The following is a 15,902-nucleotide window of genomic DNA, read 5'->3' as shown; positions in this document are numbered from 1 at the left end:
CCTACCCCCCCCCCTTCCGGTGTGGTGGGGGGGGGGTAATGCAAAGGGGACTTTATGCAAAGGAGAGATAACCACTGCAAAAAAAGCCTTCTGTCATTCTCTCTCTCTTTCTGTGTCTGTCTCCTCTCCCTCCCTTGCTCTCTCTTTCTCTCTCACACAGCCAGACTGGTGGAAAGATAGCACTGGCACAGAGAAGGAAACCATGGAAACGAGAAGCTGATGCACTTTGAATGGTAAGACCCTGAAAAAAGAAGACATTCATTCAGTTGAGTTGCCCTACACTGAAGGCTCATCTCACCTGCATTATTTTGAATGCTACAAGTCATTTTTACATGCTTGGCTCCAGAAAACCAGAGGTGGGCTCAGTACATCAGCCTATTATGTCAGGATGACTGTGGCTAAGGATGTCTTAACATGTTGGCAAGGCCTCACGGAAACACTCACACTTTCTCCACACATGCAAAATGCATAAACCCATTCCTTTTCACAGCACAAGTGTGGCTGCAATTGTCCCTGCAAGTGCACCGCGGCATTTGTGCCTCACTTCAGCGGTTCTGACTTCTGTGTATTTACACTTCCCCACTTGTGGGTAATGTCTTTGAATAACGCATGGCAAAGTCAGCACCAGCCTATATGTCTTGAGCGGCACTCTCAATAAAATCCCCGGGACCTCAGTGGGAATACATTCTTCAAAGACGACAATTAGTCAAGTGAGACAGTAATTAGGACCTCTCTGAACACTGTCACTTCCAGTTAATGCTGACGGATGCTTGCAAATCCCCCCTTCTAGCAACGGCAGTCAAGCAGACTTACTTCTAGGGCTTTACTCCGACTCTGTATTGTAACTGCCATCTGTAACTTTTTATCTACTACTGTAATACTTCCAATAATGACACATTGATTCAGCCGCTGCAATAATATTTCAGTAGTGAGTTAATTTCTTGCAATATAAGCTTTAATAACAAATGCACACAAGTAAAATGTGTTGAATGAGTCATGATAAAAACAGAATTGCTGAGTAAAAATTGAGAATTAAACAAAGCACTCATTTGCCTTTTTACTTATAGTTGAACAGTAATACATTGAAGGTTCTAAAGGTCATGTTTATTTTGTTTTTCTTTCTGTTTAGAAAAAAATTGTATCATCATTTAGCTCACCTGTTAACTTGTACTGCAACAGGAAAAGGTGTTTTTGTGTCTTATGCAGATGGACAACATAAAGAAGTTTTATGGTAAAAATATGTTATTAAAATTACTTGCAATTAAATGTTTACTAGCAAAGTTTACCTGCAGTAAATATGCAAATATTGCCTATTTAATTAATTCTATGGATGCTAGTAATTTTACATAGCTTTTTCATGGCTTGTCTAATTTTTTCAGACCTAAATATATATATAAATATGCAATAAACATCAGCAATTGAAACAAAAATAACAAATCAAATTAGGCTAAGCAGAAGTCTACATCATATGCTTCATAATAAAAAGGTTTATGCCAGTGTGTTATTTTATTTTGCAGAAATATCATGCTACTATGCTAACTTATGTTTCCCAGTTTTGTTAGAATACAACAAAACATGACTTTTTATGTTGTAACCAATATTAGAGAAGACTAGGGAAGTGGTGCGGAACTGAGCTCAGGCTGAGACTGAGTTAACAATCCCTCTTGAAATTCTGACAGCACCTCTAGTTGTTTTGCCATTTGATGCAGGGTCATAAGTCTCGACTTAAATAGAAAAAAGTTTTCCTCAAGAGTGCAAAGACAAACTTCCACTAATTAATGTCTATGGAATCAAACATAGAAAGAGAGAACTGAATTTGTGGAAATGTACTCATCTTGTTTCTGGAGAAGAATCTGCTGGGTGAGTTCCAACTATTACAAAATCAAGGCAGACTTGAGGGCTTAAATGCAGACTAGACTTTAGAATCCCAGATCCAGCAGAACACAGGTAAACCTATGAACACAACAGTGAGGAGAACATGAAAACACAAGAAACTGGCAATACATACATAAGGAGTTAATGAACACAAGGAACACGTGTGATGATTACAAAATATGATTAGGTGTGACAGGGAAGCAGAAACGCAGAACAGACAAGTGACATTTCCTACAAAGTAAAACGGGAAGTGAAGACAAAATAATAATTTACTTTAAAAAATCCCAAATCTCTGAATCAAAATGAGAAACAGTGACACACATTAGGATTTCATGCCAACCATTTTACAAAAATGTTTGGATTGTGGTTATTTTGACACTCTTCTTACCAATGTTGCTACAGGAACTACAATGAAGTTAGTCCAAGTATCACCTCTAAAGTGAATTAAATAACAGTTGTATGAGTTTGAACACATTTACGTGCCCTCTCAGTGGTGGTGCTCTGTAGATGCTAATCCATGTCTACAGCATTTTGTGTCATGGTGTGGGGAAAAGGAGGCGAACTCAGATTGCAGACTCATGATGAAAAAGGAAAACTAATTTAATACAAAAGAATCAAAAACAAAGAGCTGACGTGGCAGCAAAAACTAGATATAACAAAATGCAAAAACACGGAGGCGCAAACAGGAGGCGAGACATGCAACTACAAGGAGGTGACAAATGACAATGAACTGGCAGAGAGGTAGAGAACATGACCGGGTTTTAAACACAGAGGGTAACGAGGTAAGTGGGCGCAGGTGAGTGATGACGATTGCAGGCAGGTGGAGGTGGGTGTGGCAGGAGAATGAGAGATAGACTGAGGAGAGAAGGAATGATGGCTGAGGCACAGGGAACAAAGACACAAGGAACAAGATAACTGAATAAAATAAACAATAAACTCAAACTGAAACATGAAGACAAACTGAATACAAAAACCCAGATCCTGACATTTTGAGGGCCGAATTAGAAATATGTGAACCAATCTGGTGTTTGAGTTACTCAAGACTGTTGGTCCTGTTGCTGGTTCTGTAGCTTTAAAAATTACAAGTCATCAAAGTTTGTTTTCTTGAATAACCGTAATCATCCCCTATGCAGAGAGTAAGATCATTGTCTGCCTCTATGCAGTCATGTCTCTGGCCTTAGCCATGTTGGGTTTTCTTTTAAATTACTGTAGTTTAGGGATTTAATTTGCAATATGTGCGTTTAGATGTCACTACATTTGACATAATGGACTTTTAAACCTGCACTTTGTCTAATAGCCATAATGTGATTATGCTGCAATTGCAAGTCAATAAAGTTTATAGGGAATAGACCCCATCCCTCACTTGATGTATTGCTTCAGCTCTCATGGTGAGTCCATAATCTCTGTTGCTCCATTAATGAATTTTTCAACATAGTCTGTTGTCTGCTTGGTAAATGATGGCTATAACCTCTCTCATTGAGAGTCATGAGTTGAGCTAGTCCAGGCTAACAAAGTATTTCACATCAGAAACAAATGCTGAGGTGAAATAACAGCCAGCCTGGCCTTTAATGCACCAATCTCAGTCAAAATGTTATTTGTCCAAATGAGCTCCATGGACCCAGGGCATCACTAGTTTTTGTTTTCTATGTATTTTTTTTGTTTGTTTGTTTTATTAGGCTAAAAGTGTTCATCCTAAATATTGATAGCTGTTTTTTTTTTTGTTCTGCCAGGCTCCATTAATGAGACATTAAAAATGTATACAAATGGAAAAAAGAAAAAACTACTTACATTATAGTCTGATTTCCTTCTGAAGATATATGAAATATATACATTTTGGTGAGAAATTGTAGGTAATAGCAAAGAAAAGAACAATAGGATATAAAAAAACAAAAGCTTTGAGTTACAGGTACTGCAGCAAAATTTGGTTAAGGGTGTGAACAGGTAAAGATTACCGGGCTAGATTTATTTATTTTTGATTAACGAAAGGATTGATGTCACGTTGTACTGCTAACCTGAACTGCTCATGGAGTTTCTGATTTGGAAGTGGGTTGCAACTGCTTTAGATTAGATAGCAACTCAAAATTGTGACAAAATGTGCAAGTTTTCAGTTACAATCTCACTATGACCAAGCCTCCTGCGAGTCACACTTATTCTTGTGTGCACGGCTTACAAATCTGTATTCTGGGCTGTACACAATATTGCATTGCCCACACTGTCCTGCCTCGGCCGCTTTGTACCCACCTTGGCAGCCACTCCCATGTTTATGATTTAATCTACTAGAGAACACTTTAAAAATGAAGATAGGCAGATTTTGATAAGTTTTTAAAAAATAATTATTGTTCATCAACTGTGCGTTTTTTTCACATCTAGTTGCAGCCCAGTGAGAGGATCCGTGTTTTTGTGTTACTTTGGGGTAGATTTTGTATTTAGAGTTCTCCGTGTGTTTAGTTTTCTGCCTGTGTTTTCCTGTTACTCCACAGTTTGTTCAGTTCTTTGCTTCTAACCATAAAATTGTCCTAATGTGCACCTTTATATCAACCTTGTTTTGGACCAATTTCTAGTTAGCTACTTTTTCCTACCTTAGAAGAAGGCTAAACAAAGATACCATTAAAAATTATGCTTCATGGTGCAAACATGCATTCTTAACCCTCCGGTGGCCTTTGGGCGAAATTTACTGATAGTTACAAGAGCTTCTCCACCTCTCTTTGTCTCTCTCTCTTTTGAGAGCTTCAGAAGTGTTAAGTGTTTGACATTGAATAATGATCCTTTGTGGCATTTTAAAATTTCAGTTTGAAGATAGATAAATACATCATGAAATTATTTATTTAGTATGTTTAAAATGCTTTTAAAAATGCCTGAAAACTTTGCAGCAGCAGTCAGTTTTGAATCAGATAAGGTATCTTCTAATGGTCTGAGAGGTTGACCCAGTTCTTGTGTCTGAAAAAATAAGGGATTGTTCATAATTGTCTCATATGTCTCCAGCAGCATAATCCCCCAAAGTCAATCATCATTACGCACAAATTTTTCACATACTTTTTCACATACTTTTTCATTCTATTTATAGTTCTCAGTACAAATTTTCTAACCCCAACAGGATTATTTATAGTTGAAGGATGAGATGCTCAGATTTTTCCATAATAACCCCAAACACACCTAAAAGCAAATAAATTTATGTAAAAAAATACTTTTATTCTTAAAATTCATTTTGTGTGAGGTGTTTATGTCTGTATTTCTGTCAGGGAAATAAACACCTTCTGTGCTATTGTGGTGGTTACAGATCTCTGGAAAGAGACAACATGCATATTCTCAGACACACACACGCATGCAAACACACACCCACACACACACACAGGAGAGAGCCAGGCTGATTGGATGGTGGATGGCTGGAGTTGTTATTACAGAGCATCCAGCAGAGTCTGGTTTGCTGGATAAGGATGTCCTTACAGGGCATTTCTCAGTGTGAACGATGAGGAAACAGCCCCCAGTCTGTGTGCTTGTGTGTTTGTGTTTGTTTATGTGTGTGTGTGTGAGTGAGAGAGAGAGAACATTTGAAAAAGAGGAATAGACAGAATGTGGACAGATGCATCTGTCTGCCTTCATGGTTTGGCCTTCAAGTAGAAATCTTGGCAACGCTTGCAAAAAGTGACTTTTCCCGTTGGACTGGTGAGTGCCAAAGGCTTGCCTGCAGAGAAACAAACTGGAGAGTAACAGAGAAACTCACCAGGCTTTGCATTCTGTTGCAGGAATGCCTCCAATAAACTTCTCTTTCTGCAAAGAAACTCCTTATTTGCTTTTTATAGGCAGCAGTAAGTGAAGGGCGAGACATAGAAGCAATAAAAAAATGATCACATTGATAATTTGTGCACATCAAGGACTTTGTGGATGCTCTCAAAATGTTTGAAGCTCACTGAGGTCTAGTTCTTTCCATTTTACAAAGAAGACACCGTTGCACCTGAATGTGTAAAACAACAAATGTGAGGCCTTGTTTTGTGTCAGAATCACACAAACAATTTTAAATCACACAGAAAAAAAGTACATTCAGGTATTTCAAACCTCTACGAATTCTTTGAGGTTTGAAAGATTTGATGCAAATGCTGCCCTTTTGTTTTTAGAAATCTGCTTTACATACACACATACACCTGACATTGTTCTTTCACTGAAGTTTTGAGGCAGGCAAACATACCTGGCATGTTTAAGCATCCATTTCAGTTATGCAATTGTTTCCACAAAGATCCAGGGATCAACTGTTTCGGCTAGGGATGAGAAGGCCCAGCAATCACCTCAGACACCGAGGATCAGAAACTCCAAACAGAGCTAACACCCTCTCAGCATTCAGTGTTTTCAGTCAAGGGATCAGTTTACTGTGACAAGAAGCAAAATATCCCCAACAGCTATCACACAGGAGTTGCCGAAAGGCGAAAGCTGGCACAACTAATGTGGCTTGTCAGAGTGAAAATATCCCAGAACTGTTCCCCCTTCCACAATCGTACAGACATAACAGTTTTGTTTTGTTCATCTCTCAGGAGTCATGCTCTAATAGCTTTTCAGGCTCATATCGCTTTAGTAGGAAGGTTTTAAAGTTGTTTTTTTTTTATGCACAAGAAGCTAAATGATAGAGGCAGAGCTATGCATTTTTCACATAATTCGGCATGAATAATATTTATAACATCATAAATAGGATACATTCGGGTTTTTAGATTAAATGCTGTTTGACGCACGGATTTGAGAATGATCAAAATTGCATGGTGGAGGGATTTATTAAAAATAACTCAGGTACATGTTCTGCCTGCTACAGCGGAGAGGTTTTCATAGCCTGCCAAGACTTAGACTGTGGCGAAAAGCATTTGACTGATAAACTGAAATGTTTATTAGTGTAACAAATGTATCTTTAAATATAAACCATGATAGGTAGTTGCAAAAAGAACTGAGACATGTTTGGTTTTACGTTTTACCGTAGCCATCCTTGATTCAGAATCTTGCATTTACAAATAGAACAACAAACTTTTCTGCAGGACTAACAAGTACTGACATTACATAATTTAATTACAAAATAAACATTACTGTAATCCATTACGGATTTGGTGAAATATATATAACTAAAATTACAGATACTTACGTATTTATTCATGATTAGAACTTCCGTTACTATTATCAGTTAAGAGATTTAGTTTGTTTCTTTGTATGTTTTTCCTTTTTTTTTTGGCCAATATTTCATTTTACTTAAAAAAAAGTGCCTCAGCATCACTGAGAAGAATTTTAATTTGTTGTAGCTTATTACTGATAACAACTGCTTGGAAATTATCGGTCATGTTTAAAGTCTGAGGGCGGATATTTTTGCAGCTTAGTTTCCTGTTTAATCCAAGACATTAGGTTAAAGCACTCATACTGCTTTATAGAAATGCTGCAGTATTATTCTGCATTTTGATATTTTTTCATTGCCATTATATATGTATATTTTAATTATTAGGTTCATGTAAAAAGAGGAAAAAGTGTTGCTGTGCTTCAGACTTTGAATTTTACCTTAAAGCTTAAAGCCTGTGCAATGAACAGCTCTGCTTTATGTGAACTGAAACCTCAAAGCTAATGTACACATAATCACTATTGCAGTCTGTCTGTATGGTGTATAAAACTGATAAATTACTGATGTTTTTTCAAGTGTTTGAAGAATTTTATATGGAGTTTTGTCATAAGTCAGCACTGACTATTGAGGTTTTCACTGTCAAGTTTTAACATTTGAAAATAATTAACATTCAGTCAAAATGTAGAAAATTAATTTAAAAGGAAAGAAAATGGAATTAGTTACATTAATTTGATCAAGTAAACTCTGTGCAAGATCTTGTTAAGATTCTTAAGATTCGACCAAAAAGGCTAAAATCTTCGTTTAAAACTCCGGCATCAAATTCTGGAGGCAATATGCATTCCTTCAAAAAATGCTAGGCCTTTAATTGTTACATAAATGCTACAGCTTTAAGGTCAGTGTAAACCATTCAGTACTCGCCACACGTTTCTGTTTATTTTCAGACAAAAGAAGAAAATATTTCTCCTTATTCACACCCCAAGTGTGTTTTTTTCCTCCACTGCACAAATCCTTGAAGTTGATTTAATAGACAAATACTTGTTATGGAAGTGCTCTGCATTTACAGTAAGCCTTGTGCCAAATCCACCATGCAGAAAAATGTTGCCATCTAAGCCTTTGCAAACCCCCGAAAAACAAAACAAAAATCAGGATGTGGCCCAGCAGATAGAGCCTCGGTGTGAAAGCACAAAGTAGAAGTTGATCTCGTTCATGCCCTCGCTGTTGTGGAAGGGATGAAATGAGGCCGCTTTAGAGCTGGGTGAGGTCACTTTTTTTCTTCTCTTCTCCTCTCCTCCATTAATCATGTCTGTGCACATTAAAATGAGCTTAACCATTTATCCTGAGCAGTGCTCTACTTCCACTCAAGGACACCTTGCAAGCAGGTTTCCCTCTGCGGATATCCTCCTCCTCCTCTGCATCCAACTAATGGACACCTTTCAGTCGTGATACAGCTTGATGTAGGGATGAAAACTTTGCAGATGGGGCTTCATCCTCCTTTGTCAAGGCTGTCACTCATTTCTGTGTAGCATCATAACAGTCAACGTTTATGCAAATCCCTTTGTCTTATTCTTAATTGAGAAAAACGTGCTTAAGAACTTATCCCTTGAGATTACTGACTACTAAACTACATAAAGTAATGATAGATAATGTAATATATATGCTTATCAAAACAGAATGATGAAGGGAAGGAGTGAGGGGATGAAAGAGAAGGAGAAGCCACAGTGGGAGGGAAAGAGAAAAGAAAAAGTAGGCAGAAAAGAAGTAACAAAGAGAAAGGATGGAAAAGAGAAAATGAGCTTGGTTCCCTTTGTGGCACAGTGCTTAACCACTTAATCATACCCCAGTCTATAAATAGGCCTTCACAGACATGGAATATTGGGAGATTAATGGAAGAGAATAGCATGCCATAACGCTCTAAAGCTTTAACACTTTTGGTGCTCTTCAGTTTTGCAGATTTCATTTCATTTCACCACCACTGGCAGAATCTGCCTCTTCAGTTTTTTATCATGAAAGGTAGAGAGGAAAAACTTAGCAGATTGCATCCACTCTCCCCTCCCACCCCCACTCTCTGTCTTTTTATATTTCGCTTTCTTCCACACAGCCCTGCTGGAAGACAGGCGCACACACTCAAAGCTAAATGGCACCAAATACAGAACAGTTGATGCAATGCAAACACTGGCAAACTACCCAAAGTACACAGGCTTCTCCAAAATCAGGAAGTGGGAAAGTTATCGCTGCTCATTTAAAATTCTGTGCAGTGCACTGCAAAGTTTCTCCTATCGCTGTGGCTCATCTCTTGAGGAAATGTTGACGGCGTTGAGGTTGCGGGAATCATCTTGTACCTCCCAGCTTTTCTTGCTGTTTGTTTACACTTACTGTATGTGAGTTCATTCTGGGTTTGCAGACTCACATTTTGAGGGTGCTACTGCGAAGGTGTTAAGCCAAAAAGAAGAGAGTAAGGTTATAACTGCACCAAGCCTGCACCCAAAGCAAACTATTTTATGCTATAAGTGGAAAGAATACTGTCTGAGGAAGATGAAACAACACAACGCCAATTATACCTGTTCTGCCTGTGCTCATTAGGGTTGGCGTGCAATAATTTACTGACTAATTTACTGACTTTTTTTTTGTTTGTTTCCACATATCTGTCAAACAGCAATGTTTCTCCCCTCTGTATATCCAATCAGTTCTGACAAGCTGCTGGAAATACATATATTTGCATCTCTCTACAAAAAAGAATAAATTTATGTTCAGTTGTAAACATTTTCTTAACAAACTGGAAAGAAGCTTGTCGACAAAATGGCATCTGCTTTTAATCAGTGTTTTATTTTTGCTGTTAAATCATATCCCCACATCAGTGAAACAACATATATATTTCAAAAAAGAAAAGTACACCAAAACACATGCTATTGTCCACAGTTTGCAGGAAAAGACAGAAGAATTGCCTTTTGATGCTTCATTTTCACAACTCATGTTGTATACAGTGCCTATCTGTTATATTGTAATGTTGTTGACGAACACAAGACTTTAGAAAATAAGAGTGTTAGTAACACCTAATAAAAATGTTTGTTACATGTCTAAATTCATTTAGACGTGTTTTTCCCAAGCCCATTACCACTTATTTCTTTCATTAAGAAAACTAATTAAAGAAACACAGGAGACATGAAGAATCAGAGGTTAATGGAGTGATAGGAACATCAATTTCCTTTTTTTCGTCGTTCTCATTTTTGTAGAGGCACGGCTCAGTGATTACAAGGACATCCAAACCGAACTTTGTAGTCCATGCAGTTACCAACTTTCTGGTCCTTGTTACGGCAAACAAATCCTGTTGTTGGATTGTAGCTGAAGAAAAGCAATGGATAAAGAGATAGTGAGAAATTGCATTTCAAAAACATAATCTGCATTTAAATTGATCTGTACTAAAACACACTACTCTGACTTCCTCCTACCACTCAAGATCATCTACAATAGATTAATTTGTGGTTGAAAATTGACTTTAGGAAAGAGTCTCAGAAAGTGTAGTTGGTTTCTCTGCCTTTAAGAACAGGAGCTGGTTTGAGATTATATCTTGATGATATTGAATGTGGTTCCATGACCAAATAGTTGCATCTATAAATACTCACCTGATTTGAATGTGATAAACAATCTTTTCATGACAGTTTCACAAAACACATGTATATTGCTCTTTTTTGTGCAGTTATTTTTACCCCCAGTAGCACAGAAAAAGAATTATAAAGTAATCTTTGTAGGCAATTTTGCAGATTGAGATTTCATGCCTGTGTCATGTTTTGCCAACAGAGTGAGATATATTTTAGTTTTAGTCTGTGTCTTAAAAATGTTAAATATGCAAGAATAATTATGAACAGTCTGAACGGTGTCCTAGAAAGCCAGGTTTCAAAAGAAAATGGCCATGTTAATAACCTCGGCCTTTCATTCCCAGCATTTCAAGATCAGAATTAAGTATTTTGCAATAATAAGAGGTGTGCTGGAATCATACTCTGTCAAGACCTAACTTCATTAAACTTTTTAACACCTCTACAAAACAAAACAAAAAATGGCCATATAAAGTTCAAAAAGCAAAAAAAAAAAAAAGTAAAACAATATATAAAATTATAATCTCTCCAAAATTCAGTAATTCTGTCACAACACCACCTTTTATCATTAGGTACGATGATATTGTTGAACAGCTTTTATGGAAAGGTACGACAGCAAAGATTAAAAGATGTGCACCTAAGATAAATAAAGATTTAGGCAGTCTAGGCTCAGGCTGCATGACTTCCCATTTAAAGTGACCAAATCAACAAAGTAGGGATATTACTGATAGAAAGCAGAGCTGATTAGATGAAGATTAGATCAAGCTGGGCTCATTGTTTAATCCAAATTAGAGTAAGAAATATCATTTGCTTTACTATCACACAATCAAGCAATTTGTTTTGCAATAGTACTCTTCTGTTGGAAAAAGTGACATTTAAATGGCACAAACACAATAACAGATGTGTTTAACACCATAACCTAATACTGTATCAGCACTAAATTGCCTTTTAAATTCTAAAGAGAAACAAAATATTTGGAAATATCAATAAATGAAAAAAAAAATCCTGAATATGTCACATAAAAGTAACTCAGCTTGTCTTTTAAAATGCTGGATCTGATCCCCCGCAGGTAGGGAAAGTCTAAGAGAGAGTTGTGGTACACCCGCTAATACAGTACCAACAAAAGAGATGCTCATTTCTGCACAGCTGCTTTAAAAATGTGAATTAAACTGATACTGATATGCATGTTTCTGAGGGGTTGTAGGAGGAAGTCGAAGAAAAAACATGCAGGTAAGTAGACAACATGTGAGCTCCAAATATAAAACCCTGCACAATGAAACCAATTTCATAATTTTATTTAAAAATAAGGTGCAATGTGCACTACTTTTTTAGTGGAATGTTTGTGCTGCATGACAACTTCTTATTAAAATCTTGTTTTTAAAACAACTTACATATGGAAGTTCTGCCTTGTGTTGGCAGCTGGGGTCAGTTCGTCAGTGGTGACAGCCTCGATGTACAGAGGCTCTTTGCAGATTTCATCGCCGTAACGCCTTCGTAGGGCGCTCAAAGTCTCCCAGTCACCTGTTCCAGATGGGTTGTCTCTATCGTACCACTGGGTCCAGCACACTGCAGTGAGCAAAAAAAGAAAAATGAAAGACCAGTCTAAACAGATGTTTTTGTAAACAATGAAACAAAAATACAGATCACCAGCATATTAAGAATATCCTGTAGTACCTGGATCAGCGCAATAAGGAGGAGGGCAGCTGAAACGAACTTTATAATCTTCACACTCCCTGTCAGGTTGATCCCTCTTTCTGCAGATGAATCCCGTTTTTGTATCACTTCTGAAAATCGAAAACAGCGTGTCACTGAAAAAAACCTAAAGGATGGAATCACATGTTTGCACTGCAAATCATACTAGTTGTGCAAAACAAACTGAGAGGTTGTCCTACTAAAGAAAAGAGGGAAAATGAAAACAAATTCTTCTCACTTTCCATAAAACACAACATTCTCTGCATAAAACACATTATACTCACTTTGCAATCACATCCCCTGCTTGTTCTGGAGTCAGACCAGATAGAGTTCTGGCTTCAATATCTATGGGGCGTGGGCAGATCTTTCCCCGATACCTTCTGCGTAGTCTGCGAAGGATCTCTCTGTCTCCATTTCTAGGGTTATCACTGTCAAACCACTCAGTCCAGCATTCTGGAAACAAGAAATTTAATTAGTTTTTGTAACTTTGCAAAATGACACAGATAAATATACATTTACAGTATGTATAAATGCAATATAATTTAAAATAAAAATAAAAATAAATAAACAAACAGTGTGATCCACTCACGATACTTAGCATGATGACAAGGCAATCCTAAATGGAGTTAGGCATAAAAGCAAAACATGTCAGTCTCTATGTTTACTGCAAAAAAACATACAGTTTGATTTTTAAATGCCAAAATGACCACTGACTGGAGTCTAACCTGGTGGAGCAGGTCCTATAAGACAAAAGAAAGAAAGAAAGAAAAAAAGTTCTTTTTACTTTCCTAGTACAACAACCATCATAATAAATGGCTTGGTGTAACAGAAACTAAATAATTTAGAGTTTCAGTCTGTACATTTGACACAAAATAAGCAACAGTTTGTGTTTTAAATGTCAAAGTGAGCACCAAACTGACCCGGAAAATGTGCATGAGACAAAAGAAACAAAACAGTCCTAATTTACCAACAAAGTACAAGAACCTTAATATTAAATGTCATGGTACTGCAGAAACAGAGTATTTTAAAAATTCCGTCTTTATATTTGACATAAAATGAACTAATGAATTATTTAGTTTGTGCTTTAAATGTCAAAATGACCACCAACAGGGAACTGGCATGATATAGGAGGTTCTTTGAGACAGAAGAAAGCAAAATATTATCTTATTTTACCAACACGGTGCAGCAAAGTTTATACTTATTTCCTTGGTTTTAACAGAAATAAAACATTTACTCAGCTTTTATAGCTACATTTAATGCTCTGTAACTAACTTAAAAAATTCACAATGTTTGATCCATCTACACATGATGTGAATATGAAAATAAAAGGAAAACAAACTCTTTCTGCAACTCTTAGAACGTTGCATTTTGTTGACACATTAAAGAGTTTGGGGGTTCATTCACATGAACTAAAATATATTTTTGTGTGTTGTTACACTTCTCAAACTAAGTTGAAGGTTCTTACTTTTATTTTCTTGAGCTGCAGATCCTATAAAAGATAAACAAAACAATGTTAAGTTTGTGAACTGAGGCAGTTGAGCATAAAATCTGAAAGCAGTTATTATAGTTACTTGGATGAACCTACCAATGATCAACGCTACCACAACAGCAACACTCAACTATAAAGGCAAAAAAAAAATTAAAAGTAGATACCATCTTCAAATATATATTTGGCTTTTAATATTATGATATTTATATAAAGCCTGGAAAATATGAGACATGAGCTTATATCTTACCAGTTTCATGATGGCAGATGAGGGGGGTTTCTTCACACACTTCTGTCACTGTTTAGAGATGAAAAGAAGCAGTTACTTAAAAAAAAATCACAGCATTGTTTCAAAGAGAGATTTTATTTTTTCGGCTTACCACAGAATCTCTCAGCAGATCCATACTACTGTTTCAACCTCTGCCTTTTTATACATTATCACCTCTCCGCCCAACACTCCACCAAATTTTCGAACTATGCAACGAGAATACTTTACAAAATTTCTGCATTCCAACGAATTTAAAAAACAAAGATTAAAAATAGGATTTACAGGTCTAGCATGTTTGAGTGGCCATTTGAAATTGGGTTTGCCAGAAAAATGCAGTTGCTAGGGGCATGAACGCATCTTAAACCCTACAGGGCTAAATCTAGTTAGCAGACTCAATTTTTCCACCAAGGTCAAATGTCTGCGAGTGACGGTTATATTGAGTAAGAAAGCACGAAAATAAAAAGTAATAAACCATTTCTCTGAATATTTCATTTACCTTATTATCTTTTAAGACATGACAGCTGAAAGTGCACAGCTGCACTGAATCCTATAATCCAGGCAGACATTTGGCACGATCTTATGTTAAAAGGATGCTGTCATGCTGTTGCTGCAATTAAAAAAAAGAACGATTAGGATTCAAGAAACTGAAAACACCTAAACTTTGTAACTGATGAGGTGTTTTGGTCAATAAAAGAGGATAATTTGTCTTCAGTGACTGAAATGTAGCTTAACTAGGTGGGGATTACGGTAAGGATTTGTTCACAGGGGAAAATTCCACAGCTTTACCTTAAAAAAGCAAACATACTGGTCTGCTCTCATTGTGTGTTTTGGGTCTATTTGTATAAAGAAATAGGACATAAAAAAGCAACAATAATATATATGCATATATATATATATAAAGCCAACTTGACATGCCACAGACAAGGGAAATATGATCTAAGTAATTACATTATATGTTATCAATTAATGCAAGTAAGATTACAGAAAGAAGCAGATTGGTTTAGTTTATAAATAAAAATAACTGACTCCTCTATCATGAACTATTTTTATGACATGAGTCTGTTTCACAGACGGTCAAGAGCTTGTAATAAATAGGGTTCAATCTTCTTTTAACTAACCAAGTGTTTACTTATTTATTTATCTCTGTCTGATTTTTATTTTTTTATTTTTAAGGCAAAATCAGAAAGTGGAAAAAAACAGTGTGCTGCATTTAGTCCTTCCAGTTAGGCAGGATTGTTGAGAAATGTTGAGGTGGCTGGTATGGATGGTGCACATTTCAGCTGTAGCTCCACAGATGAAAGATGTCCAAAAGTGTTATGGTTTTATTTGTTGAAGATGGTCACTAAACAGTCCTTTTGTGGTCATGGAAAGAGAGCACGGAAGTTGTCTGTTTTTTAATCAACTATTTTTGCATTTGGTTGAGTTTGAGAAGAAAATATTTCCCTATAGACTTAAAATTTCCTCAGTTTTTTTTCTTCTTCTTTTTCATCTATTTTGGTATCTTCAAGTGCTTGTGACTCATTACCTTTGAAGTCATTCATCCTAGTCATATCCCACTGCTTCAACATCTATGATTCACTTAGACTGAGGGACTATTCAAGCCACTCAATAATGGGGTTCTGTGTATGCTCTACCTGCCTGAAACTGGCACTGTGCTAATATGTGCTGGACTGTCTTAGAGTCATTTTTGCCTAGTCTGCATCTTGGTTCCTGTGGTGTTCTTGTGCTGCCATGATTTTTGCCTTTGTGCTGTCCTTCAGTCCAGGCCTTTTGAGCCACTGGAAGGATTTCTTGATATCAGCCACTTCTTCAGTCTGTCAGTGGTACATGTCATGCAAGGACTTATCGTTCTATGATGGTTCCTCCTGTTTCTAATCTTCCACATTAGATTGCTGTTGCCGGAGACATTAA

At 36.7% G+C, this 15,902-nt stretch overlaps 1 protein-coding gene across 1 annotated transcript; it reads right to left on the bottom strand.

Annotated features, from left to right (window-relative positions):
• Positions 1-9,757: 9,757 nt before the first annotated feature.
• Positions 9,758-14,143, bottom strand: LOC108233367 (cartilage intermediate layer protein 2-like). The gene is made up of 10 exons (XM_017411785.2): positions 14,104-14,143; positions 13,974-14,021; positions 13,823-13,856; positions 13,703-13,726; positions 12,963-12,977; positions 12,827-12,853; positions 12,522-12,690; positions 12,220-12,329; positions 11,937-12,111; positions 9,758-10,294 (listed from the first exon to the last, which is right to left on the bottom strand). Exons 2-10 carry the CDS (start codon positions 13,980-13,982, stop codon positions 10,195-10,197), a joined length of 663 nt encoding a protein of 220 aa, XP_017267274.1. The 5' UTR covers positions 13,983-14,021; positions 14,104-14,143; the 3' UTR covers positions 9,758-10,194.
• Between the last annotated feature and the right edge of the window lie 1,759 nt (positions 14,144-15,902).

Source organism: Kryptolebias marmoratus, linkage group LG19 (genome assembly GCF_001649575.2).
Source record: "Kryptolebias marmoratus isolate JLee-2015 linkage group LG19, ASM164957v2, whole genome shotgun sequence".
Lineage (NCBI taxonomy): Eukaryota > Metazoa > Chordata > Actinopteri > Cyprinodontiformes > Rivulidae > Kryptolebias > Kryptolebias marmoratus.
The sequence above is the reverse complement of the archived record's forward strand: the minus strand, read 5'-3'. Positions and strand labels throughout refer to the sequence as shown.

Coding starts and splice junctions, on each gene's coding strand:
- LOC108233367 (XM_017411785.2), bottom strand. Junction 12,112..12,219: donor TCCTTATTGCGCTGATCCAG/GTACTACAGGAT, acceptor TGCTCACTGCAG/TGTGCTGGACCCAGTGGTAC. Junction 10,295..11,936: donor ACAAGGCAGAACTTCCATAT/GTAAGTTGTTTT, acceptor GCTTTTCTTCAG/CTACAATCCAACAACAGGAT.